Below are 26,048 nucleotides of genomic sequence, written 5' to 3' on the forward strand. Positions count from 1 at the left end.
ATCGTTTCCCATTTTAGGTTTAAATCTGTTATCCACCGTGATTTGATTTTTGTGAGAGGTGAAATCTGTGGGTCCTGTTTCAGTCTTCTACATGTGGCTATCCAGTTTTCCCAGCACCATTTATTGAATAGGGACTCTTGTCCCCAGAGCTCTGGCGGGTCTCCGGTGCCCTAGAACATTTCTTAAAATTTCTACTTCAGTGAAAAACTTAATTTCTTATTTTTGTAAGTTGGTTTGATACTTCTGTCTATTATTTATGGACAATATAACTGTCATTAAGAGAAAAATGTTAGAGACTTGTTATTGTAGAAAAGATCAGAATGCCAATGGAGGTGATGAGGGACCTAGGGAATAGTAACTGAGAGTAAGGGGCAGGATGCTCCCCAACTCCCCCCGACCTTGCCACTTGCTTAGAACTCACAGGTGCCCAGCAATGGAAGGACAGGAGGTCTGAAAACCTCCACACTATATGATGCACCGAGTTTTTGAGGATTGATTGTTTCTTAAGGAGCATAAAACAAAAATTGAGACTAGTAGGCAGGGCAATCTTTGTGTATCTAGCACAGTGGTTCTCAACCAGGAGCAATTTTGTTCCCTGGGGGCATTTGGCAAAATCTGGAGACATTTTTGGTTGTAACAACTTGGAGGGTGCTGCTGGCATCTAGGGGGTATAGGCCAGTGGTGCTGCTAAACATGCTGGAATGCACAGAGCAATTCCACCACAACAAAGAATTATCTAGTCCAAAGCATCCATAGTGCTCAGGTTGAGAACCCCTGGGCACCTAAAAGAATTGCTAGTTTAGCATAGGTTCTTGAAACATGCCTCATAAGGGATTTCTTTATATCCATCTCTCTGATAGTTTTACTCTTCCCTCATTGTTTCTTCCCGTAAATACACATATATGTGTGCACATCTATCTTTTCTTCCTTGTCCAGTGGCCATTCATAGTTAAGAGACTACTGAACCTCAATAGAAAGCTCAAACATTGCAAGGCTTAAATTAGGGACTCATACCCAATCCCTTTCCAAAGGAATATTTGGGGGAGAGAAAAAATTTAACAAGTGAAGTATTGGGGAAATATATATGTATATATACACACATATGTATGTATGTATGTATATCCATACATATACACACAAGTGTATGTGTAAGTATATATTAACATATACATATAATATGTAGAATTAAAAATTTTTTTATATAAAACTTTGGGGAAGTCGCTGTGGGGTAACTCTCTAAACTTCACCTGCTCATCTTTCAGTTGATGGCTTAGAATTTCCATAAGTGCTGTCATCCCTGTCTTTAGAAGGTATTGCCTTTCAGAATGGGAATTGAGCTCCTTGAAATGCTGATGCAGTTTGGCCAGAAACAGGCAGTAGAGAAAGAGAAATATCCCTCTTGGTACTTCCCTGGCTGTTAGGCGGGGCTTGATGGATGAGTCAGTACCTCTCACAATTTCTGAGAGATGGTGGGCAGGCATCATGTGCCAATTTAGATAAGCAGAGTACATGAAAAAGGATTTGTAATGCTATCCATTATGGAATCTTTCTTCTCCTTGCCTATTTGCTGGGGAAAAAGAGGGTTATTTTCAAGAGCTCCCTAGGTGAAAGCAGGTAGCTTTCATTTCATGCACTGTTGTAGTAATAACTTTCCGTAATCATCACGAGATAATGTCCCCAATCCAATTCCAACATGCAATTTTTTTGTCTTGGAAAAAAGGACAGCACATAAATGCAGAATGCATCAAGAAGTTATTTCAGAGGGCAATTTTTCTGCTGCTAAGGGTCCATTTATCTCTCTCAGTTTTTGGTGGAGTTAACAAGGACTAACAACCTCATAGAATTTGCCATTAGGGACCAAACAGACTGGAAGTCATGAGGGGAGAAAAACCCCACAAACCCAAATTCAAAAGTGTACATCCTATCTTTCAGTACTTCGCATCTTAGCAATTATAACAACATTTAACATGTATTGCATATTTACACTGCACCAGGCACTGGCCTAATTAGTCCTTACAGCAGCCCCCGTGTGCACTGCTATTAGTTCCATCTGACAGATGAAACAGCTGGGCACCTAGGCAGGCAACTGGCCCACAGGCTCACAGGTAGCCTGTGGCAGAATGAAATTTGAAATCAGATTTTTGCTTACAGAGCCTGAACTCTTAACTCCTCTCCCATAGCCACTGTGGAAAGAAGACTTTAAAAAATTGATTCTGGCCGGGTGTAGTGGCTCACGCCTGTAATCCTAGCACTCTGGGAGGCCGAGGCGGGTGGATCGCTCGAAGTCAGGAGTTCGAGACCAGCCTGAGCAATAGTGAGACCGCATCTCTACTAAAAAATAGAAAGAAATTATCTGGCCAACTAAAAATATATATAGAAAAAATTAGCCAGGCATGGTGGCGCATGCCTGTAGTCCCAGCTACTCGGGAGGCTGAGGCAGTAGGATCGCTTAAGCCCAGGAGTTTGAGGTTGCTGTGAGCTAGGCTGACACCACGGCACTCACTCTAGCCCAGGCAACAAAGTGAGACTCTGTCTCAAAAAAACAAAAAAAAAAATTGATTCTTATGAACTTAGACACAACATTCATTTTTCTCAGCAGTATTTTTATACCTATTTATATAGGTAATAAAGAAAGTGAAGATTGAAATGGTAGATGGGGTCCACTAATATGTAAAAGTGTTGCCCAATTATATACAAAGGTGATATTTCATCCTAATCTTCATTAGGGTTATTTTGCTGTATTGGGGATTTTTCTGCTCAGTGGGTTAGTCAGTCGAACAAGGATTAAAGTCCAGGCTTTATCATTTTTTTTTGGCTGCTTGACTTTGGTTCTTGGTAGGAGTTCTTAGAACAGTCTCCTTCAAAGACTCTGGGGTTTCCTAAGCTAATGCCACTTTATAGCAAGACTTTCTTTGCTTGGACACAAGATTGTTGTTCAAAGTAATTGAAGCTGCAGGTCTTAAATATAAAGCTGGCTAATGCAATTTGACTATAATACTGCAGTTTCAATGTAATCACCAATGATATTTTGAAATTAAGTTTATGGCTAGCTTTTAGCTATATGCTTTGAAAGGACTGATGAATTATGTACATCTTACTAGCTGGAGCTCTCTTATTAAAGGCCAGGACTACACCCAAAGAGAGGCCCAACAGCTGTTTCTCTGGGAAAACCTGGGTCAGCAGGTATTATGCCACTACTGATGTACCTCTGACACCAGTTGATGGAAGTGCTAGGACCACTACCTCCTGCCCCATTCCTTAAGTCAGACAAGGAAGGATCCAATTTCTTCTGGAATTCAAAGGCTTTCAGAATATCTTTGGCTCCAATGTACGTTGAATTCTGTCTTAGAGGGGTGAGTGACTGTAACTCTTGACTCTTCCGTTAGGCTAGAGATTCTCTCCCCTTTCTTCCCCACTGAATCTTGGGATAATAGGACATAGTTGGTGGTTTACCTATATTTTGTGAGTTTTTGTGTGAAGGCCCACTTTTTTTTAAGAGAAGAAAAGACTTTTTCTTCCAGCTCTACTCCGGGAAACATAAACTGAGCCCATATCAAAGCTAATACACTTGGCTTAATCATTTAACCTCTCTAAGCTTCAGTTTTCTCATTTGGGGAATAATAATAGTATTCACTAAGGGTTGTCTTAAGGAGATAGTTGAGATAATGTTTGTAAGGCCCTAGTATAGGGCTTGATATACAGGGTGTCCCAAAAGCCTCCATACAGAGGAAAACTTTTGTAAAATTTTGTAAGGAATATTTTGTAAATAAAGGTACATTTAGCTACAATTTCCCAGTTTTCCTATGTATAGCAACTTGTGGGGCACCCTGTAGCAGAGTTCCTTAATAATTGTTCTTTCCCTTTTATCTCCTCAGTCTGCTTGGGAGAGGAGGGCCACCTGTGACAACCCCAGTGGAAAAGAAAATCTACCAGATACATTTGGGTATTTGATCTTCAACTTTAACATCAATGATTTTAGAATAAGCATAGTACTAATATAGCTTCAGGTACACACCTGTCTTTGAAAATATTGTTCTAGACAGGAAACCTCAACAGTGCTCTGCATTATCAAGAAAATTGTCCTAATATGTATGAGGATGGTGTCTATTTAATAAGTGTTGCCAGAAAGAATGTTCTAGTCTATTTCGACAACCTGCTGTTTCCTCCCCTCAGCCCTCAAATCCATTCCCCTCTGTTCTTTTTGGTAACAGAACTCCCCCCCCTTTTTTTTTAATGTTTCCCTGGCTATGTTGGTATAGACCAAATTTCTCAGTCTCCTTCACATTTAGGTGGTGCCATGTGATTAAAATTTAGCCAATAGAATATTAGCAGAAGTGACCTCTGTAGCTGTCAGGTCACACCCTTAAAATAGAGCTGCTTGTCCTCCATTTATCTTCTCCTTCCTAAACTGGAATGCAGATGTGCTGGTGAGCTGGCTTTGACCATACAGCCAAGGGCATCCTGTAGGGGTTAGCAAGGCAACGGGGCAGAGAAAGAAACAGGGCCTCTCAATAATCTCATGTAACGCTGTCGCCTCCGTCTGCTTGACTGTCTACCAGTTAGGGTTTTTATGTGTGTGAGAGAAATGAACCTTTCTATCTCGTTTCAGCCACTGCTGTTAAAGTCTCTTTTAAAGCAATAAAATCAGTTATGCTGCTATTGCATAATGTTATTGGGAATGAATTGTAGTGTGACAGATTTTACAAGATTTTTTTGTAATTTTTTTCATTGATTTGCAGAATTACTCATTAGTATCTTGCATTTCAGGTAGTTAACTAGTAAAAACAGAATAATTAATTAGCTTTTGCTCCTCGTGGTTAAAAAATTTATATGATTCTAAATAATGTATGGTTCTGATATGGTTTGTGTTGACAGCTAGCTAATATTGAATGGCTAAAGTTTGCAATGACAAAAAAAGGTCTTTTTATTTTTTTAAATCATAAATGCATGCAGATGAATGTCTCTGGAAACTCAGTGGATACTACTGAGTACACACCGTTGACTTTAGTCACGTATTCTTGACTGCTGTGTGTTAGTCATATGTAACAGGCAGATAAGGCATTAATAATGAGTTAGAGGTTAAAGAATTTTATCTTTATAGATAGTTTGGTCCATGGTAATTCAAAACTATATTTTCTCAATAAAATTGAGGGTATGCAATCTATTAGAAGGTGGGGTTTTTGTTTTATTTTTTAAAATTGGGGTTTGATAAATTTCATCAAATATTTAACAGACCTTTATTAAGAACCTATTACATGTCAGGCATGTTTTCTTTACCAAATAAAAACATACAAAAAAAGATGAGGAAGATTTCTATGCACAGACACGTAGGTAAGAACAAGAATTGCCTTAGAATCAGCCATTGTCAAAGGGCATGTGTATAAAAAGGAAGATCTAACCAACCACTGCAAACAATCACATGCTATGGTAAGCCTGCCAGGGTATTAAAGGGCATTTGGCATACAGCCAGCATTAAGTTTGCCCCAGGCCAGATCTGTTGCCTCTAATCCTGAGCATTTAAGAACAGGACAGGCAACACAATGCAGCAGCTTTGAGATAACTAGAAGCAGAGAGCCAACAGAACAATGACATTGAAACAAGTGTCAGTTTGCTCTGATGATTGGGAAAGGAGCAGATGTTTAGAAAGCTGAATAATTTATTACATGTGAATAACTTTTGCATGGGTGACTCTCACCTCTTAATATAACTCTGTTAATATTAATAATTATCTTATGGGCAGAGGATACTATCATGATTTGAAACTGCCGTGTAGTTAGAGAGTGATTTAGTAGAAAAGTAAACCTTCTCAATGGGTACAATATTTTCGGTACAATATTTTGTAAATTAAGAGTTTCATTTGCCATGAAAAATATGAAACCAAAATGGTATTCAGAGAATCAACCACTGTCATGCACAAGTTACAAATGTAATTTTCAAATAAATACGCACACACCCTGGAGGTTGGTGTGGTATGGGGAATTGGTTAGTTATGGGCTTCTCAAATGCTCTGGTGGGACAGAAGCTGGGTGTGTGGTTTTTAATTAGGGCCTGTAGGGGACTTTGTAGTCCTTTACATTTAATGCTTAATTTATTTAATAGGAGCAAACTAATTGTAATCATAATTCAATTTGATCTTTACCCAGATGTCATGAGTTTCCCAAGTGACCTTCAACTACTGTTGTAGCCAGGACATGGCAAGTTAACTGAAGATGTGCTTATCCATGATTCTTTTTTCTTTTCTTAAAAAAAGTTGTATGAGTGTTCATTGCAAAGATGTGGAAACAACCCAAGTGCCCATCAATACATGAGTGGATTAATAAAATGTGGTATATGTGTACCATGGAGTTCTACTCAGCCACAAAAAGCAATGGTGATCTAACACCTCTTATATTATCCTTGATAGAGCTGGAGCTCATTCTACTAAGTGAAGTATGACAAGAATGGAAAAACAAGCACCACATGTACTCACCATCAAATTGGTAGTAACTGATCAACACTTACGTGCACATATCGTGGTAACATTCATGTTGGGCAGGTGGGAGGGGGGAGGAAGGGATGGGTATATTCATACCTAATGGGTGCAGTGTGCACCATCTAGGGGATGGACACACTTGAAGATCTGACTCAGGTGGGGCAAAGGCAATATACAGAAACCTAAACGTTTGTACCCCTGTAATATGCTGAAATAAAACAAAAAACAAAAAACAAAACAAAATAAAAAAGTTGAAGAGAAAAATATTCCTAGTGAATAAACCACTTGTAACTATATCATGAACCGGCAAAACATATTCAGTGATGTAGACAGCCATTGGCTCTCCACTCAGAAAATATTCCTGGCTTTGTGTCTTGTAACCCTTAACATTTATTCCTAACAATATTATACAGCATCCAACATATTTTCTATCCACTTCATTTTTGCTTTGCTTCTTAATTGTTCATATTTGATACCAAGAATAGGACTTTATTATTTGAAGACTAACAAATAAAAATTCCAGCCCTAATATAACACAGAATAACCAACAAGGATAGGGTAACCTTGGGTGGTCTAAATGGGCTGAGTATGTTTGCCTTGTGGCAGACAAAAGACACATTGCTAGGAATGGGTGTGGAAGTCTTCTGAGCTGGTAAATTAGTTACAGGGCCTCTCCTGGGGAATGGAGAAGCCTGGGCCTAGGGCAGCACTGACCCTTTCTGATACAATGAGTCTCTGCTCTTGGACATTCTTTCTTTGTGACCAAGACTTGGAGGTTGGATCACTAAAACTAATTCACCTTCCACTTCCTGGATTGTTCAATTGCTCCTTTGTTCTATCTTTACTCATGTCAACACGGCCAAAGATCTATGACAACCCTGCTCATGGTTTTAAATTTGTGTTTCAAGGTACCAAATGTCATTTAGAGTGAGATAATTAGTATAAAAGCACTTTGAAAGTTAAAGGATCTAAAGAGAGGCAAACACTAATATACATTTATTTTGGGGAGCTTATGATCCTGGAATCTTCTCTATAAGACCAAAAAACATATACACATCTTTTGTATATGTTATCAATAATGTCCAGGTTCTCAACAGTGTTCGTTGAAATAAATCAAGAATAAGCAGGGTGAGGGCTGGTGGAAAGGGTCTGGAGTTAGAAAGACCTGTGTGTGACCGATGGTGTGATTGTTAATAGATTTACAGCTTTCTGTGCCTTAGGGTCCTTAAAAAGGCTAATTAGACTTCCCTCAGAGAATTGGCCTTCTCAGAATATTGCTTAGGGTATAAGATGTGCTCCATAAAGGGTAGCTGTTACTAAATTGAAGCAGGGTGAGGGAGGACCCTCAGACGGTATTCTCACCTACCTTTTAGCCTGTCATGGTGGAGGGAGGGTTGTTTATTCTGGGTCAATAACCATTTAATCCTTATTTCTATGAACATATAGGTGAGATTGATAGGTATGAGCAGGAATAAGTGCTGGGAGGTGGGGATAAGGAAATAAAAGGGTCTATCGAGGAGGGGGAAAATGGAAGGAAAGCAAACAGAGTGGTGGTGAGATGTTAAAACATGCCATCAACAATTGCCTCGAAAACCAGCACACCACTGCCACACAGCTTTGCCCTTGGCCCAAGATAGTTGGGTGCTTATTCTTGTAAAGAATGTCAAGCCTTCCTTTTCAGTTCATCAATGTGTAAGTCATTGTCTAGGCTTTTCAGCAGGTCCTCTTGAAAAGGTAGTATTTTTAAGTACTGCCACCCATCTGTCCATCATCTATTTTTCTCATTCATTGATTTATTGAGTTACGTATTCACAGGTATTCCTACTATGTGCTAGGCATTATATTAGGGGCTTTGTGTGTATGTGTGTTTTGGTGGGGTGGAGTGTGTAGACTTCTTCCCTTTTTGCTTTTAAGTTCAGTTTACTTAGCTCTTTTGGTTAAATTAAAAGTGAAGCTACTGAATTCAAAATAATCAGACTATCTGGGAAATTAAAAACAACAACAGATGAACTATTACAGATCCAGTAAACCAATTAGTCAAATATAGAGAGTGAAAAACATGCTTGGAATGATTTTGACTCATATAATTACCTCAGAATAATTTCTTGAGGGTTTCTAGGCAACGGCAAATTTAATAAGAAACAAGTGGTGTTTTTTTCCTCCCTTTTTTTCTTTCTCTTCTCTCTTATGGGGCTATAAGAGCAGCTTGTCCATTTCTCCCTGCTACGTGGTATTAGACATGGCTGGTTGGGTCACAGCAGGAAGGCAGGAACATTTAGAATGTGATAGTTTTCAGGTAGCATACCTCACCTGTGTTTGATGAACCATTAGTTTCATTAAGGTAAAATTAGTCTGCACAGGTAGATAAAAGCATTAGGTAGGGGTTGAACTTGGATAGAAATCGTAATGAGCTAAACTTTGACAAATGATAACCAGCAACAAAAACCATTTAACCTTTATATTTCTACATGAGTGTTTTAGGTTCCCTTTTGAAATTAAATCTTGCCTGCCATCTTTTGAGTTAACTGAGTAGCTAGCTCATTGCTTTGCATAATATTAAGCAGAATGCATTTTCTCACATTCCATCTCCATTTGTGGAGGAATTTTCCTTAAGTTATGTGAGATGTGGCTCCAACTGCTGTAACAGCCCACTCCTCTGCTCTTCTCGTGACATAGTCACGTAGAAACCCAAGGCGTCACACACACCTTAGCACATTTGCATCAGATGCAGAAGGCAGTTTCTAACTATTCGAGCACAAATGAAAATTCACTGAAAGAAGGCAGAAGGTCAGAAGGGTGCTTTGGAATATTAGAAAAACAATCCTTACTAGAGAACATTTAATCATAAGTAGCTTATCCTTCTCGAAGGGAATGCATTGTATTTGCATCATTCTCCTCGGCAGTTAACCTTTTACATTTTATACTTATGACATTTCTGTCAAGCACCCTGTGTGCTGCAATTAAAGTCAGAGGTCTTTGGACACAGTTCAAGAAGTAGACAATGTCTGGAGGGAGCTTATGCAAGGCAGTTTGGCAGAGGGACGTCATGGATAATTGTGGGGCCCCTAGATGGGAAAGAAGAACCCAGGGCATGAATGACAACTTGTGGGAACAAAGCTTCTTGGGGTGTTGTTTTGGGTGTGGCATATTGGGCAGAGGAAAGCCAAGTGTCAGGACAGGATTTCTAACTGAGGCTATAAATCTGTGCACATGGCTATTTGGACTAAATCAGTGCACCTGTGCCTACAATCAGTTAGTATATGGTTCAGTGGTCGCAGGAAGAGCAGGGCTCATTTGGGAGGCAAATTTAAACTCTATTTAAGCAAAGTGATTCAGAAGGAGACGTTCAATACAGCTTCCCTCCTGGGAACATTTTCTCCTAAGGTATTAATCAGGGCACCAGGCAAAATACTCAATAATATTGTTCTAAAGATAAGAATGTGACTCAGGGACAGAAACCATGGAAACCTACTTATTTTCTGAAATGTTGCCTCTTTTTGGAAGAAAAGAGGACAGGATGAATAAACAGATATGGTTTACTTAAGGGTTATGTGTGAGTCAGGGTACCCTTTGAATATTTTTAATATTCAGGTGAATGACTATATAAAGTGATGGATATAAGAGTGAAACTGTAGCATGGATTAAAAATAAAAAATGCTTTACAAGGGGGGAGTTTACAGAACTTAACTTTTGTAGAATTTTTCTGTAGGATCTAAGGCACAATTTAACTTTTATGATTAGGACTTTTAATTAGGTTTAAAATCCCGGCTCTTAACTTTTAGCTGTATGACTTTGAGTAAGTTAGCCTCCGTAAATGTCAGTTTTTCTCATCTGTTAAATGTTACCTACCTCCTAGGGTGGTTGTGAGAATTCAATGAAATAATACATATGAAGTGTTTAGCACTCTCAAATGAGTCAGTCTCTCATTTGAGAGACTCTGGTCCATAGAAAATGTTCTACAAAATTTAACTCCTGTATTAGCATTCTAGTCTGTAAGCCATAAAGAAAATTCCTCAATTATTTCCAAATGTAAAGAATCCTAGTTGGGTGATACTCTCAGTTTACTCAAAGAAGCATAAAAAAGTGAGAGATTTTGGCCAAAAAATAAAAATACCTGAATAATCCAGGCAGTGTCCTTCTTTTAATTATTTTTGACTTTTAATGAGAAATAGCATTTAATATTTTTTGAACACCCACTGTGTGTCAGGTACTCTAGAAGATGCTTTATTCATAGCAGTCCTGTGAAGTGACTATAATTGTTCCTTTATTACAGGCAAGGAAACTGAGGCTGAAAGATACGAAAGAATGGGGCCAAGCTTAGGTACTGTGGTCAGCAGAACAGGGATTTGAGGGCCGGAGGCTATGCTCTTTCAGTTCATCTTACAAAACCTTGGAAGTAGAAGGAATGAAAAATTCACGGGCAAAGTCTGGCCCTGCTACGGACTCTGAGGTAACAGCAATATTTTTATTTTGATGTTCCCATTAAAATCTTATCCTCTGGCTGAGAGGCCTGGCAGAATGGCAAATGTCACCCTTGAGCAAGCACCTAAATGAATATAAATCACATTTAGCGTTTGGGTAACTTCACCTACTTAGGGAACGTGAGTGGCCCTGCCTAGTTCAACTCCATCGGTGCGGGCTTGACTGCTGTTCTGAGCTAACAGGAAGTTGTGCTGATTTAACTGGTGATAAAAGCTTCTTAAGCACTGTCGGCAGTCGTTTAGGAGAAAGATTGAATTTAAAAACATGCACCTGATTATTTAGCAGCTTTACAAACATCTGAGAAGAAAATGTTCAGTTGTCAGGTAAAGCTGCTTTGGCAATGGGATTTCTATAATGCTGGGCAGTGGCGGAGGCTGCTTAATACAGACAAGGCACAGATATTTTTTGTCTTCGTATGTTGCTTCAGAACATTCTGTTCCTTGCCCGTTTTTAATCAGATAAACATGATGACTCTATGGGCCTCAAGAATGCAAATTCTTGACTAATTCTTTGCAAATAGATCTTTAAGGAAAATTCCTTAAACGGAGCAGTTTGCTGATTATTAGAGATACTCGTCTGTGTTAGGTGTTTTACTGTTTCTAGAATGTTTACATCTACAGCTGTCTTTTAGTTTTCAGTTGGAGAGCACTGAACCTGGCTTGCTTTGAGACCCAAGTGTACCCATTACGGGCTCTGTGACTTTAATTAAGTCCCTTATCCTCTCTGAGCCTAACTCCTCGTCTGTGAATTAGAGGTGTTGATGCTTTCCTTTTAGATTGCTGCACTAAATGACTTAATGTAAGTGCAAGTGCTTTGTAAGTGCAAGGCCCCATAAAAGTGAACTACTGCTGTTATTATTTATATTTGGGACTAAAATCATTTGGTGTTCATAAAGGAGTATTCATGAGTTAATAGCATCCTGAAGATCTAAAATAAAGTAGTGAGATGCCAGAAATTGGGTAATGAACAGACATGTAATTGGCAATTTACCAAAGAGAGCGGAGGGACAAGGAAGAAGAACCCGAGAGTGGTAGGAACTTTTTGGAGAAAGGAGAGCAAAGGGACGGAACATGCTTCCCAGACTTTCTATAAGAGATAACGCCTTTTCAGTCCACAGACGTTGCTGTGTGCCATCATTTTATAGGCAGTGTAGGGCAGCCAAATGAGTCAGTCTCTGATCTGCGACTTCCTAGTGGTGTGAATTCCTTAATTCTCTGCAAAAAGTGAAGATAATAAAACCTACCTTCACCGGGTTATGAAGATTAAATGGGCCAATATATGTGAAGTGCCCAGTGCAAATAAGGCTCATTAAGTTTCTCCTCCTCCTTTTGTTTTTTTTTGAGACAGAGTGTCGCTTTGTTGCCCTGGCTAGAGTGAGTGCCGTGGCATCAGCCTAGCTCACAGCAACCTCAAACTCCTGGGCTTAAGCAATCCTCCTGCCTCAGCCTCCCGAGTAGCTGGGACTACAGGCATGCGCCACCACGCCCGGCTAATTTTTTCTATATATATTTTTAGTTGTCCAGATAATTTCTTTCTATTTTTAGTAGAGATGGGGTCTCGCTCAGGCTGGTCTTTAACTCCTGACCTCGAGCGATCCACCTGCCTCAGCCTCCCAGAGTGCTAGGATTACAGGCGTGAGCCACGGCACCTGGCCCTCCTCTTCCTTTTAAATTTTTGGTCAGATAGAAGCTCTAATGAGATAAACCACTATCAATATTTCTAGAAGCTTATGTGCTTCTCAGAGCATTCAGGCAAGGTCGAAAAGCAATCAGTAGAGTTCTAGTAAATACTCTGGGATTACTCAGAATATTGCCCAAACTTGTTAATGGAGTTTGAGTGCATGTAGCCATTTCAATTATTGTCAGGTGCAGAGAAAGCTGTAGGTGTTTGGTATGTGGAAGGACTCTAAAAGAAGGTTTTGAGGGGGAGCAAGTAGGTGTCTGTGCAGTGAGAAAGGTTTACAGGGATTAAACTCAGGACTCCTTTAGAGATAAGGGTTCTGTGTTGAGGAATGAAGAAAGTAATTATTTGCTAAAGCTGGACTCTGGGGGAGAAGGTCTTGCTAAGTGTTGCCTTATGGAAAATTATCGAGGAGTTTTCCAAACTGTAAAGCTGATTTATTAGGTTATTTATAAAGTGCACTTCATATCTTTAAGTAAACAACTGAGAGGTTTAGAAGTGTAAAAATTCCAGTTATATAACCTTTTAAGAATTGTTACTTTCAAAAACACCTAGATAAGGATGAGCAGTCAATGATTTTAGCTATTAAATATACAAGTGCATGCAATTAGGAAAGTAAACTGGAAATCATTTGAAAAAAGGAAGCCTTTTTCAGTTTGTGAATATTAAGCCTAAAATGATGTGTTTGTAGAGTGTACTGAGTATGGATGAAATGTGGTCATTGTACAGCTACTGAATACTTTTGTCTTCCAGGTCTTTCCTATAGTTCTCACTAAAGATAACAAAGTGAGTGAGGTTTTGAAACTTGCCTATATTTCAAAGATGGGTAGATTTTAATTTATTGTCATGATTATACCACAAGAAATTCCATCTTTTTGTCCATGTGTAGGTTAGAAAATGATTCCAACCTTTCCCATACTCGTTTTTTTATACTATTTTCTTGTGATGATAATACTAATAATCTCATTTTTTTTTGAGACAGAGTCTGGCCTGTCACCCCAGCTAGAGTGCAGTGGTGTCATCATAGCTCACTGCAACCTCAAACACCTGGGCTCAAGTGATCCTCCTGCCTCAGCCTCCTGAGTAGCTGGGACTACAGGTGTGCATGACCACGCCCCACTAATTTTTTAAAGAAAATTCTGTAGGGATGGGGTTTCACTATGTTGCTCAGGCTGGTTTCAAGCTCCTGGGCTCAGGTGATCCTCCTGCCTTGGCCTCCCAAAGTGCTAGGATTCCAGGTGTGAAACACCACACCTAGCCAAGGTAATTTTAAAATGTTATTTGTTAAGATAGAAGTTTCCTGACTTATACTGATTGCACTTGATGGCCAGGAAAGGACATAGAGAAATGAGGTGAACACCTGTGACCAATTCATCGAGGAAGCAGAAGAGGGAAAATGTGGGTGGAGTATCCCTATAGAATATTCTCGTCCAAAATATCCTGGTTGTGACTGGGGAGGGACTGGGAGAGGTGTGATGAAGGGACACTATAAACACACCTGTAGACCTGTCACCTGTCCTAGGGTGAGAGTGTGGGCCATGGCTGTGAAGAAGGACTGCTTTTTGTGTACCTACCATGTGCCAAGTAGGTGCTGATGGTTTAGCACATACTTTTTTAATCTGCTCAACACTAAAACATAGGTATTGTTACTACCAATTTGTAGGAAATAGGCTCAGAGAGGTATTGGTAAGTCACCAATATGCATTGTAAAAATAAATTTAGTGTTGCTACGTGCAAGTGATGTTCATGGTAAAATTTCTATTGTTGCCTTCTGATGTGTTCCCTGGTCCTTTTTGGAAATCTAAATGGAAGATCTGATTGGGCCGCTGACACTGAGAATGGCTCTTCTACATACAACATGAGACAAAGTCAAAATGAAGGTAGTTGTGGAGTGTTGGTGAGGGCCATACCTGAGGATACTTTGTTCTAGAATCTGAATCTGATGCTGGTCTTGTTGATTTTGCTTCTTCATCTCTTCTTGTTCTTTTCCACTGCTGATTCCATCTAGAAGCCATTTCTCCCTCAAGGCCTTTTTCTGATGTTAGAAAACATAAAGGTATGTTCTTGTATCAGTCAACAATCTCCAAAATCTCTCACTGCTTTCAAATCTTATGAATTTCCATAGTGGACATATTGAAGAGGAATTATTTTCTCTCAGTGCCTTGCCTGAATAAATCTGGTATTTTCTTGCCTTCATTGCAACTTTCTTGACCCTCTTCCAAAGTCAGTTTTTATACATCTAAATCCTATTTATCCCTTGAGGTCTGGTTCAGGCCCCTCTTTCTCTATAAAGATCCCTGCCCCTCCCCCCAAGTCCCCTGGCAGCCCCGTCCTCACTCTCAGAGAACTTTCTTCAAAATTGTGCTGTACTGTATGTTTATTGCAGTCATAGGGACATCATCATGTGATGTCTTTACTGTTATTTGTTTGTTTGATGGATGTATATCTTGTATGCTTAACAAAGTCAGAAGCTCCTTGAAGCCACTTTGATATTCACCCCAGTGACAGTATACAATAACTGCTCCCAGAAAATCTTTTTTGGGATTAATTGGAATGGTGGGCAAAACAAAAGTTTCTATTGTGTCTTAAATCAATTCAACGTTAGCCTTAGGCTGTGTGGTAGATATTTATTGTTTTGCCCACCCAGCACTGCTTCTTTCCTCTGGGAATCTCCATCATAATATATGATGGATTAAATTCATTGATCTGTCTAAACATTGAGTTGAATATTTGTCGACTTTAACAACACAGAAAAAGACATGTTTTATCATATGGAAAAAAATCCTCTTGAATTTGCATGAAAAAATTAAACTCTTGAACCTGAGCCAAAGAAGACTTAAAACAAGTGAAAGAGACCTATAAATTTTGGAGGCTCTTTATTCTGCATCTAGTTTATGTCTCAAGTAGAAACTGTCAGATATATAGTTATATTACTTTCAAGGAGTTTGTTTCTCCCCTTCTTCTGGAAGAAAAGGGCTGCCATTATGTATCTAATCTGCCTCTAAATTATTTGTTCAGTTATTCATTGTTAATTATTCATTGGGGATTCACTATGTCTAAAATGGTGACGAGAGAATGGAAACTTTTATTTTTTGGGACTTCTTTCTCTTATATTACAGTTAAAATGAGAGCAAGTAAGAATTTTGTGTCTTTTTTTAAAGGATGCTAGAATTAATACTACTGGGATACAAATATCTCTGAATTAAAAAATATTTTTAATTAACCTTAGTTATGCTAGATAATTACCAAAGCATGGTTATTTTAACTAAGGCAATGACTTTCAAACCATTTTTTAAAAAAAATAATATTACACTGAGTACAAATAAATATTATATGGAACTATAGTTTGGACTACTGTAGTTGAAGCAGTGAGGGGGCCTGGAACCTAAGGGTGCACAGGACATGATTTGAAAACCACTAGATTAAGTGAATAACAACTTCACCCCAGATCATCATATTTGTGTTGGCCTTTTTACAGTCTTATGCAATTGCAGGTGGACAACACGTCCCAGGAGAGCAGTTGGTATTACTCTACTCCATGGCCAGAGATTCTTCACCCCAGTGTTATCTTAACCATTTATTACAGCTGTTTAGCTGTTTGCAAAAATGTTTTCTCACATACCCAGTAAATATTATTAATATAGGTTGAGATTTAGTTCCTGAGGTCAAAGATACCAAGAAAATCTGACTATATCTGCATTTTAAGAATTTATTTTGACTTAAGTTTATTTCTATTTGATGGGATACAAAGATAGCTAATCCACAGTAAAGAAAACAGATGACACCTATCCAAGTAAGTTATAGTCATTACAAACCACCTATAAGAATAGTTCTGGTGAACTGCATACATATCTTTATAAGAAACACTCAGATGGGATGGTCTTATCATGCTGAGTTATAGAATGATTGTTGTGACATGATTAGGTTAACTTGAAGCTACTTTCTTGGTTCTTAGTCTGGTTAGGAATAAGAGAAATTTTAATGCTAGTCTTATAAAATTTTGTTCATACTTCACAAATTGTCATTTACCCCTGGTGGAGAATGCTTTGAACTTAAATATAAAATACACAGTTTGTACGTGCAGTCAAAATGATCTGATATGATCACATATTATTGTAATCAAAGCAACTGTTTTGCTTTTATGTCACAGTTTTGACTTATGCTTTAGTATATGAAGCTAATGAATATAATAAAATATATTTCGCAATGACATTCAGAATCAAAAGCCATATGAACTTAATGAAAGTATAAGTGACTTACAGGCAATAGAAGACCTTTTGGCAATTTTTTAGGGAAAGGTTTTCCTGAAGCACTTCTACATTCTACAAAGCAGTTATAGTAGACTTTAGGAATAAATTAGTGTCTCATATCATGAATTGAATAGACTCACACAAAAGTAAATTTTCTAGCTTGACTGTAGGTGGCATGAGATTGTGATCATATTGCTAGTCAAGAAAATCCATAGTGTACAAATCTCAGAATTGTCTGAATATTAGAATGTTAATAGTGCCCCCGGAAGTTCCCTTGCCAGCATAAGATGTATGATATCAGGCTCAGGAGCTAAAGCACATCAGAGAGAGTTACTACAACTATTTTGAAATGTGTGTGTATAGTGATATAGGAGGAGCACTTTGTAAATGTTTCAACTCATGTTTTTTAACAAGTGTCAGTGAAGTCTAATGAAAATATTTGCAATTGAGGACATGGTGAGGACAGTCATGGGAACCAGGACAAATGGATGGAGAACAAACTAAGAGACAGGCTGGTAACTGTAGAGGCCAATAGAGTTTTCTTGACTTGGGGAACATGTAGAATTGATTTTTAAAATACTTTTGCACATTTTTGAATCCCATTTTGGAATTATGCCTACTTTCTCTTTGATATAGCCAACTATGTTCTGAAAACTTGGAAGATTGCTCTGTGTTGAAACAGCTACTCTTTCCTCTGCATTCCCTTTGCAGTTTGTGCATCCCATGCATGTAGTGTTCATCACAGAATAGGTGTCATTATGAGTTTATGTGTCAGTTATCATTTAAGGGCACAGGCTAAGTTGTAGTTTATATTCTTCATGTCCCACATAATAGGTGCTTAATAAATGTTTGTTGACTGAAAGGCCGTATGTACATCTATATAAATTCTACTTATCAGACTCAGCTTTAATCCCACACCTTTAATAAAACCTTCTTTGGCCACCCCAGATTGAAGAATTAATGCTTATACTCTAATTTAAATTAAAATCCTATCATTTAGCTTGTCTTATTTAATACTGAATTTCTGAAATTAAGAAAAGGTGTCATTTCCTTTTCCTCCCACTCCACACCACACACGCCATTTTGGGCCATTGCACACCTTGGGAAATTGGACAGCACCTTCATGCAGAGAAAATGAACACCTCTTGCTCCAGGTATAAGCAGCCCTCGGACAGAGTACGTGAGAATGTGGGCAGAATTTTAGCACCCCCATTTTAAGTACCTTTGTGCAGTACACAATCTGCACAACTGTGTACAGCAGTCCAAAGATGATAAATGCTTTGATTGGATTGGATTAGAAGAGGCCTGCTGGGTTCCAGAAAGCAAACCAACAGAGAAGAATGTGTACTACTCTCTGGACTGTTTTTGTACCAAAATGAAGTGCCACCTCAGAAATGGACCTGTCAGTTAGTCAGAATTTTCCTATGTGAAACTTACTTTCTAGAATGAACTGAGCGGATATTTAAACCTTTTCTTCTATTGTGAGCTCTACCATTCTTTGGCTACCCATTCTGCAGGGATAGCAATTGCTGAAAGCTAGAGAGCTATCAGTTTACTCAGAAGCAGGAAGTAGTTCCCTGGGAGATCCAAATTGTGTGTAAATTGTTTATGTGTGTGTGTATGTGTGTATGAGAGAGAGAGAGAGAGAGAGAAAGAGAAAGAGAGTGAGCTCTGGTTTTGGAGTTAGAAATGGCCTATCTCAAAAGTTGTTCTAGATTTGACTATTGACTTCATTTGAATTATACTGAATAACTTGGTAAAATTTGTTTTTATTTCATCGATTTTCTGGGAGTACACAAGGCATTTCTTGAGTATGTCCACTACTCATGTAAATTCAATGTGACATATTGTAAGGATGGCAGACTAACGATGCTTTGAAATTATCCATCAAACATTGGAAATGTCAACTTGTATACGAGCAAAGAAGCAAACAGAGTCCAGAGAACTGAGGCTAATTGGAATCTGAAATTATGTTTGTTTCCAGAGGTGGTCACTTGTTCCATTAGAAAAATGGATTTAGCTGAATTTGGCAAGTTTCACTTAAGGTAGTGGAACCCATGAGTGTACAGCATTGTTTCATTAAGGGGATTCATTATATATCTATTGATAGCAGCCTTGCCAGATAAGTACAGTTTCCTGCTTGGGCCTGTTCACAAGGAGCTCCTGTTTGTCATTTGCTTGCATCCTGTCACTAAGCTACGTAATAAAGTGTTGAAACTCAATATGCTTTAATTACACAATGACCACACCCAGTGGAAGATGTAAAGTCTGATTTTAAAAATGGAGGTTTATTTCTGGTTATGATCTCATGTTCTGTCAAAACAAAATAAAACAAAATCCCAAACCATGCTCAAACAACATTGGATTCATAGCATTGAGCTTTTAAATGCAAGCATCCTTGACCAGGCCAGACACTGTCTGTTCTGCACCCCCGGGGAATGGCTGGCCTTTCATTGATTTCAAAAGAAACTTCCTAGCTGGATCCGCTCCCTAGGGAGGTTAAGCAAGCCTGCAAGCAGGGCCAAATTCTCAAGGCTCAATTCTCAAGGTTACCCAAGAAAATTAGGAAGTTCAGTAATAAAGGGTAAAAGTAATAAAACCATGTTTTCGACTTTCCACATGTTTGCCAGAAGATATTAGTCTCATATGCAAATATTACTAGCTTCTTGGCCTCCCCTATGGTTATTAGAATGCTAGTAAAACTATGTTGGATTTTTTGTTTTCCTAAAATATCTTCACTATTCAAATTCCAGTGCCATTAGGATATTTGAGTGCAAAATAATTTGAATGAAATTAAAATCATAAGTTACCTTCAAATGCTGGTGCTTTAGTTTTTCTTCCTCTATTTTCAGACGTTTCTGTGATATTTCTTCCTGTATTTTTCTTTTATCCTGAAATGAAAAAGTTCCAACATATTTTATTTTTTTAATTTGCTTAAATGTGTTTCCTTGGGGTTGTTGTCATTATCTGAATGGCCGGCCAGCAATATGCTCTTGGCATTGGTATGAAGCTGCTTCGGAAACTCATTTTAAAGCAAAGGAATGCAAAGTGAAACATTCAAAGCATTTTCCTTATGGGAAACAAAAGGTGCTTTTTCAAAGAGGACTTAAAAATATTTTAGTGTCTTTCCTTCCTCACTCCCCTTTTCTTTCTTTCTTGTTAGTCTAGCAAGATTGACCTACTGAGTGATGCAACAGGAAAAGTGAATTTTAAGGAGGGAGTTTTGAAATAGGCATGAGGAAACATTGTGAGAAGAGAGACTGTTCCCAGCACAAGGCTGAAGAAGTTTCTGGGTGAAAGATGTGCTTAATGTGGAAAAACTGGATAGCCCATGGATCGTTAGAAACCTAAGGAAGCTAGAAAGTAGGACTATTTCATCCTTGTATAACTTGCTATGGGAAGATAGAAAAAAAGAATTTGGATAATACTTCTTAGCACTAGGAGGGCCTTTAGCTGAAGTAAAACAAAATTCATGCAGAGATATGACATTTTTTACAAAGTTTAAATTACATTACCTCAAAAAAACTCAGAAAGCATAGGTATTAATACATAGAGGTTGTACTTTTTAGAAAATATGGCAAATATACTAAGTAGACAGTCTGGTTTTGATTTCTGGCTCCTCCATTCACTAGCTCTGTGTCCCTGGACAAATCCTTAACTTTTCTGTGCCCCAATGACCTCATCTGTAAAATGGGGATACGAAGAGTACCTACCTCATAAGATATGAGCATTAAATGAACTAATATATGTAACAGTTCCTAGAACAGTGCTTGACACATAGTGCTCTAGAAGTATTCAATGACATTAAATAAATAAACACACGACTTTTTAATTGCACAGAAAGCAACATGTTAAGTTTGACAATGCTTTCATTGGTTTGAGATGTTTTAGAGATTCTCTATCTGGAATTGTTTGAGATATTTGATTAGCCATGAAAAAAGGTCTTTCCTCATTTTTGATCAGAGGTGACATTCTCCTCTATCTTATTCATAAGTGTTGGTTTTAAATCTGCTTTCAAAATTGAAAACTCCCAAAGGATAAAATTTTGTTGCCAGTGAAGATATCCAAAAGAACGTGAAGCAGGCTCAGGAGGTAATTTGGAAAAAAGAGTTCCAAAACTATTTGGCAGCATTGCTGAAATAAGTGCATGACTTCCTGATGTGACTATTTTGAAGATAAAAATTCTTTTTTGATGTATAAGTTCAGGTACATTTGTTGAAGAAAAACAATATGTTGTTCTCCAACTTTGTCCCATTTTTTTTTTACGTATAAGAAGAATATTTGCCTTCATCAGCATTACTTTTTAAATTTCATAAATAGTTTTTTTTTTTTTTGGAAAAAATAGCTAGGCAGCAAGCATGGGTCTTCAAAATCACTTCTTTCTTTGGATGAAATCAAATTATTAGTAAAAATAACTCTGAAAACCTCTGTGAGTCAATTCTTCACTATATCTAGAGGCTGTTATTGGGCAGATATTAGTTATATTTTAAATTTATTGTGCCAACATTTTGGTAAATATTTTACAGGCACTATTTCACTTAATACTCATCATAACAAAGAAATACTATAATAACTTTCATTTCACAAAAGAGGAAATGAAAGTTTAGGGGAGAGTAACTCATCCAAGTTCTCATAACTAGTAAGTGACAAAGCCAGGATTTGAACCCAGGCAGTTTGAGGGCAGCTGCCACATTCTTAGCTAATTCACTGTACCATTTCCTTGAGTGGGAATTTAGTCAAGCTAGTCACAATTTCCCTCGTCGTCCTCTCCATCATGAAGTACTGTGGCCTGGAGGCCGCGCTAGGACAGCAGGCAGCAAGTGGGACCTTTTACTAGAATGGAGCACCCTTTTAGCTCCCCAGACGCTGGTGCTGGAACTGTCTCTCCATGAACAGCCCATAGAGAAGAGCACATTGTGCGCGGTGCCCAGAGATTGCTGAACCCAGCAATGCCTCCCCTCCCCTGTTGATTGCCAGTTTGGGCTGGTTTCATCTTGGGGTTAGTAATCAGGTAATTGAAACTGTGGGTAGAGGCAGGGCATCTGAAGTGTTTTGGCAACACCAGGCTCATACAAGGGTTGCTAAGGAATACTGATGTTTTGTCACTCAGAGGTAATGTGATGCCTCTCTTGTATCGGTCTAGGTGGGTAGGAAGGTAATTTTCTGATGTTACAGCCATGATCCTATTTTAAGGTAGGAGTAATTTTTTCTCATAAGATATCCATCTGCAGTAAGTTATTATCGTTTTGCCAAATTTCACAGGACTCTATAAGCATTACTGAAAAACAGTATGACAATAATTTAGTTTTAGTATGGTGGGATAAACTGTAGGTCAACCTTAAGTTGTGTATCTACCTCTATTGTTAGTATACCAAAAGTTATCATAGTCAGCTAATTCCTTCCCAAATTATCATGTAATAAATAGATGTGAAATGCCATCTGCTTCCTAAAATTTCCCCAGAAGCTGACGCACCTCTATAGATAGCTGTTGTAACCTGGCAATTCAGACATTAATGGTTACAATGTAACCATGATGATTATTAATGTAACCATTATGAATAAGTTATATTGTTTTTTACTTCTCAATGTTCAATTACCTGCACTTTTTGTTCAATGAACATTTGTCTACATTTTTAGTTGTCTGACTTAGCCTATTTTAGTAAGTGACAATCACAAATTCTAATTCTGTAAAAGGCTATCTCTTAATTATTTTGAAATTAATTTATTTATCCTATGAAACTACAAAGTTATTATGACTACCTGTGATTCAATGACATTGCTGCAATCACATACTTGATAAAAATAAGCACAATACTTAAGAGTGTGAGTATTTTAGAGACATTATTGATTAATTATTAGCTAATATTCTAATATGCCTGATTCTGTCAAAAAGGCAGGATTAATCCTGAGTTGTATAATTATTAATTCATCCAATACTTAAGTACTTATGTACAAATGTTATATTCAAGGTGACATTAGGAGTTGTGCACTGTTTAAAAGTTATTCAGAAGTAGATGCTTTCCTTAAGGAGCTTATATCTCATAAAGTTATTTGTGTAAGTAACTATAGTCTAAGACAGAAAGTTATTACATAATAACTTTCGTAGTAATATATGTTGTTACTAAGGCACAAGTAAGGTACTATTAGGATTGAGGGGAGACAGGGAAAGGTTGCTTTTATAATGTCATTAGGAGAGGCTTTGAAGTAGCATCTGAGTTGGGTAGTTCCTGGGGGGCTGGGGGGCTGGGGAGTGGGGAGAAGTGGTATTTAAGTCAAAGGCTGGATGTGAGCAAAGGCCTGTAACTAGAATATTGGGATATTCTTTGGAACAGCAAGCCTGGAATCTAAGTTACTGTACAGGGACAGTAAGAATAACTGGATGAGGATAGATTTTCATTATAGAATGTTGAATGGCATGACAAGGGGTTTGGAGTTTATGTATTGAGATAAGGAGCAATAGCGGGGAGGAGAATGGTAGAGTCAAAACCATGTTTAAGAAGTTTAATATAGCCTCATTGTGTAGTAGCTATTGAAGGGAGAGGACTTGAAGGGGATAATCAGTTGGGCTACTGCACAACTCATAAATAAGGCCATGAGAGCCTGAACAAGAAGGAGCAGAGGCATGGGTGTCAGAGATACCAAGGAGTTAGAATGGCAGGACCTGCAACCGATGACACATGGATGCAGGAGAGAGAGGGGTCCATTGAAATGCTTTTATGCCTAGGTAACTGACAGGAGAGCAGAATTGCGCATAGAAATAGGACATTCAGGAGAAGGAAGAAAGAGTTTGGGAGGAGAAATGATGGAGTCACACCAAGTTTGAGGTGCCCTGGGATAAGTAGGAGGCAGTATCTGGTAGGCACTTGGAATGTTGGTGGAGAGAAGAGGATCAGAGCTGGAAATAAAGTGCTGGGCATTGTGGAAGGGATGAACGGGAGCATACGGTGGGTGGGTGGGAGGACGTTTTTATGAAAGAGGAAGGAGGACTAAAGACAGAATCTCCATGAAGCACTTGCATTTAGGTGGCATAGGACGAGGGGCACCCACATGGAAATTTATTTTGGGGTCAGTTAGATATTATTTATGATAGAGCTTGATACCTGGGCCACATAGCTGAAAGGAGCAAGGGAAGAGCACGTGTCATTCCAAATAAACAGATTACGAGGAGCAAAAAGACAGAACAGTCACTGTGTCATGATATCGCAAGTTTTAAGAGATTCAGTGATCCTGAGGTCCAAATACTTTATTTTACATGTAAGAGTTTGAAACCTCAAGAGGTTAAGTGACCTGCTTCATAAGGTATGTAGTGGCAGAGCCAAGACTAGTGAGCAGATCTTCTTACTTCTCAGTCCTGGGCTCTTTTTACTTTTCCTCACTGTCTCCACCCAGAAGAAGGAAAAAAAAAGAAAAAGAAAAAGGGAAAAAGCATGGTCATGGTTGTGGGCATTTAGACAAGGATAAAAGTAAATAAAAATAGAAGCCATCATACTGCCTGACCAGAAAGAGGGGATAAGTGTTTTCCTAAATCAGCTGCAACAGTTGGAAGAGGCAACTTAGAAGCCATGATGAGCGAATTCAATTAGTCAAATGTTTTCTGATTCATTCTGCTAAAAGCTGAGCATCTTATAACTTCATGACTAGCTTTGGTGATATTGTCCATGCTTAGGGTCTGAAGAGAACAATAGTAGAAGCTGCTTATTAGAGTTAAATACTACCAACAACGTGAAGCTGGCTGGTAATGTGCAAATAATGGTAACCTTGGAAGAAAGGGATGTTCCCCATCAAAATGCCAATAACATTCTTCACAGAAATATAAAATATAATCCTAAAATTTACATGGAACCACAAAAGACTCAGAATAGCCAAAGCCATCCTGAGCAAAAAGAACAAAACCAGAGGAATGACATTACCTGACTTCAAATTATAATACAGAGCTATAGTAACCAAAATAGCATGGCACTGGCATAAAAACAGACACATAGACCAACGGAAGAAAGAGAACCCATAAATAAATCCACACATCGATAGTGAATTTATCTTGAACCAAGGTGCCAAGAACATACAGTGGGGAAAGGACAGTCTCTTCTGTAAATGGTGCTGGGAAAACTGGATACCCACATGCAGAAGAATGAAACTAGACTCTTATTTCTCACCACATACAACAATCAAATCAAAATGAATTAAAGACTTAAAACTAAGACCTGAAACTATGAAACTACTAAAAGAAAACATTGGGAAAATGCTTCAGGACGTTTGCCTGGGCAATGATTTCTTGAGTAATACCCCTAAAACACAGGCAACCAAAGCAAAATTGGACAAATAGGATCACATCAAACTTAAAAGCTTCTGCACAGCAAAGGCAACAATCAACAAAGGGAAGAGACAACCCACAGAATGGGAGAAAATATTTGCAAACTACCTATCTGACAAGGGATTAATAGCTAGAATGTATAAGGAGCTCTACAACTAAATAGGAAAAAAATCAAATAGATGGATCAAGAATCTATTTAGAACTCAGGAAAATCAGCAAGAAAAAATCAAACAACCCTATCAAAAAGTGGACAAATGACATGAATAGAAATTTTTCAAAAGAAGATATAAGAATGGCTAACAAACATGAAAAAATGCTCAACATCCCTAATCATCAGGGAAATGCAAATCAAAACCACAATGAGATACCACTTAACTCCGGTGAGAATGGCCTTTATCAAAAAATCCCAAAACAACACATGTTGGCGTGGATGCGGAGAGACAGGAACACTCATAACCTGCTGGTGGGACTGCAAACTAGTGCAACTCCTGTGGAAAGCATTATGGAGATAACTTAAACAGATTCAAGTAGACCTACCATTCGATCCAGCAATCCCATTATTGGGCATCTACCCAGAAGAACAAAAGTCATTCTATAACAAAGACACCTGTACCCGAATGTTTATAGCAGCACAATTCACAATTGCAAAGATGTGGAAACAACCCAAATGCCCATCAATCCACGAATGGATTACTAAACTGTGGTATATGTATACTATGGAGTATTACTCAGCTATAAGAAATAATGGTGATACAACATCTCTTTGGTTCTCCTGGAGAGAGTTGGAACCCATTATATTAAGTGAAGTATCCCAAGAATGGAAAAACAAGCATCACATGTACTCACCAGAAAA

General features: G+C 38.3%; 1 protein-coding gene across 1 annotated transcript in view; it reads right to left on the reverse strand.

Moving 5' to 3' along the window:
- The window catches only part of PALMD (palmdelphin), a 54,136-nt gene that overhangs the window by 12,890 nt on the left and 15,198 nt on the right, over nt 1-26,048 (reverse strand). Inside the window, exons 2-3 of the mRNA XM_045547464.1 lie at nt 19,695-19,775; nt 14,545-14,669 (exon numbers count right to left, since the gene is read on the reverse strand). Coding sequence (XP_045403420.1) covers nt 14,545-14,669; nt 19,695-19,775 — 206 coding nt within the window. The remainder of the gene's footprint in view (nt 1-14,544; nt 14,670-19,694; nt 19,776-26,048) is intronic.

This window comes from Lemur catta, chromosome 3 (assembly GCF_020740605.2).
Source record: "Lemur catta isolate mLemCat1 chromosome 3, mLemCat1.pri, whole genome shotgun sequence".
Classification (NCBI taxonomy): Eukaryota; Metazoa; Chordata; class Mammalia; order Primates; family Lemuridae; genus Lemur; species Lemur catta.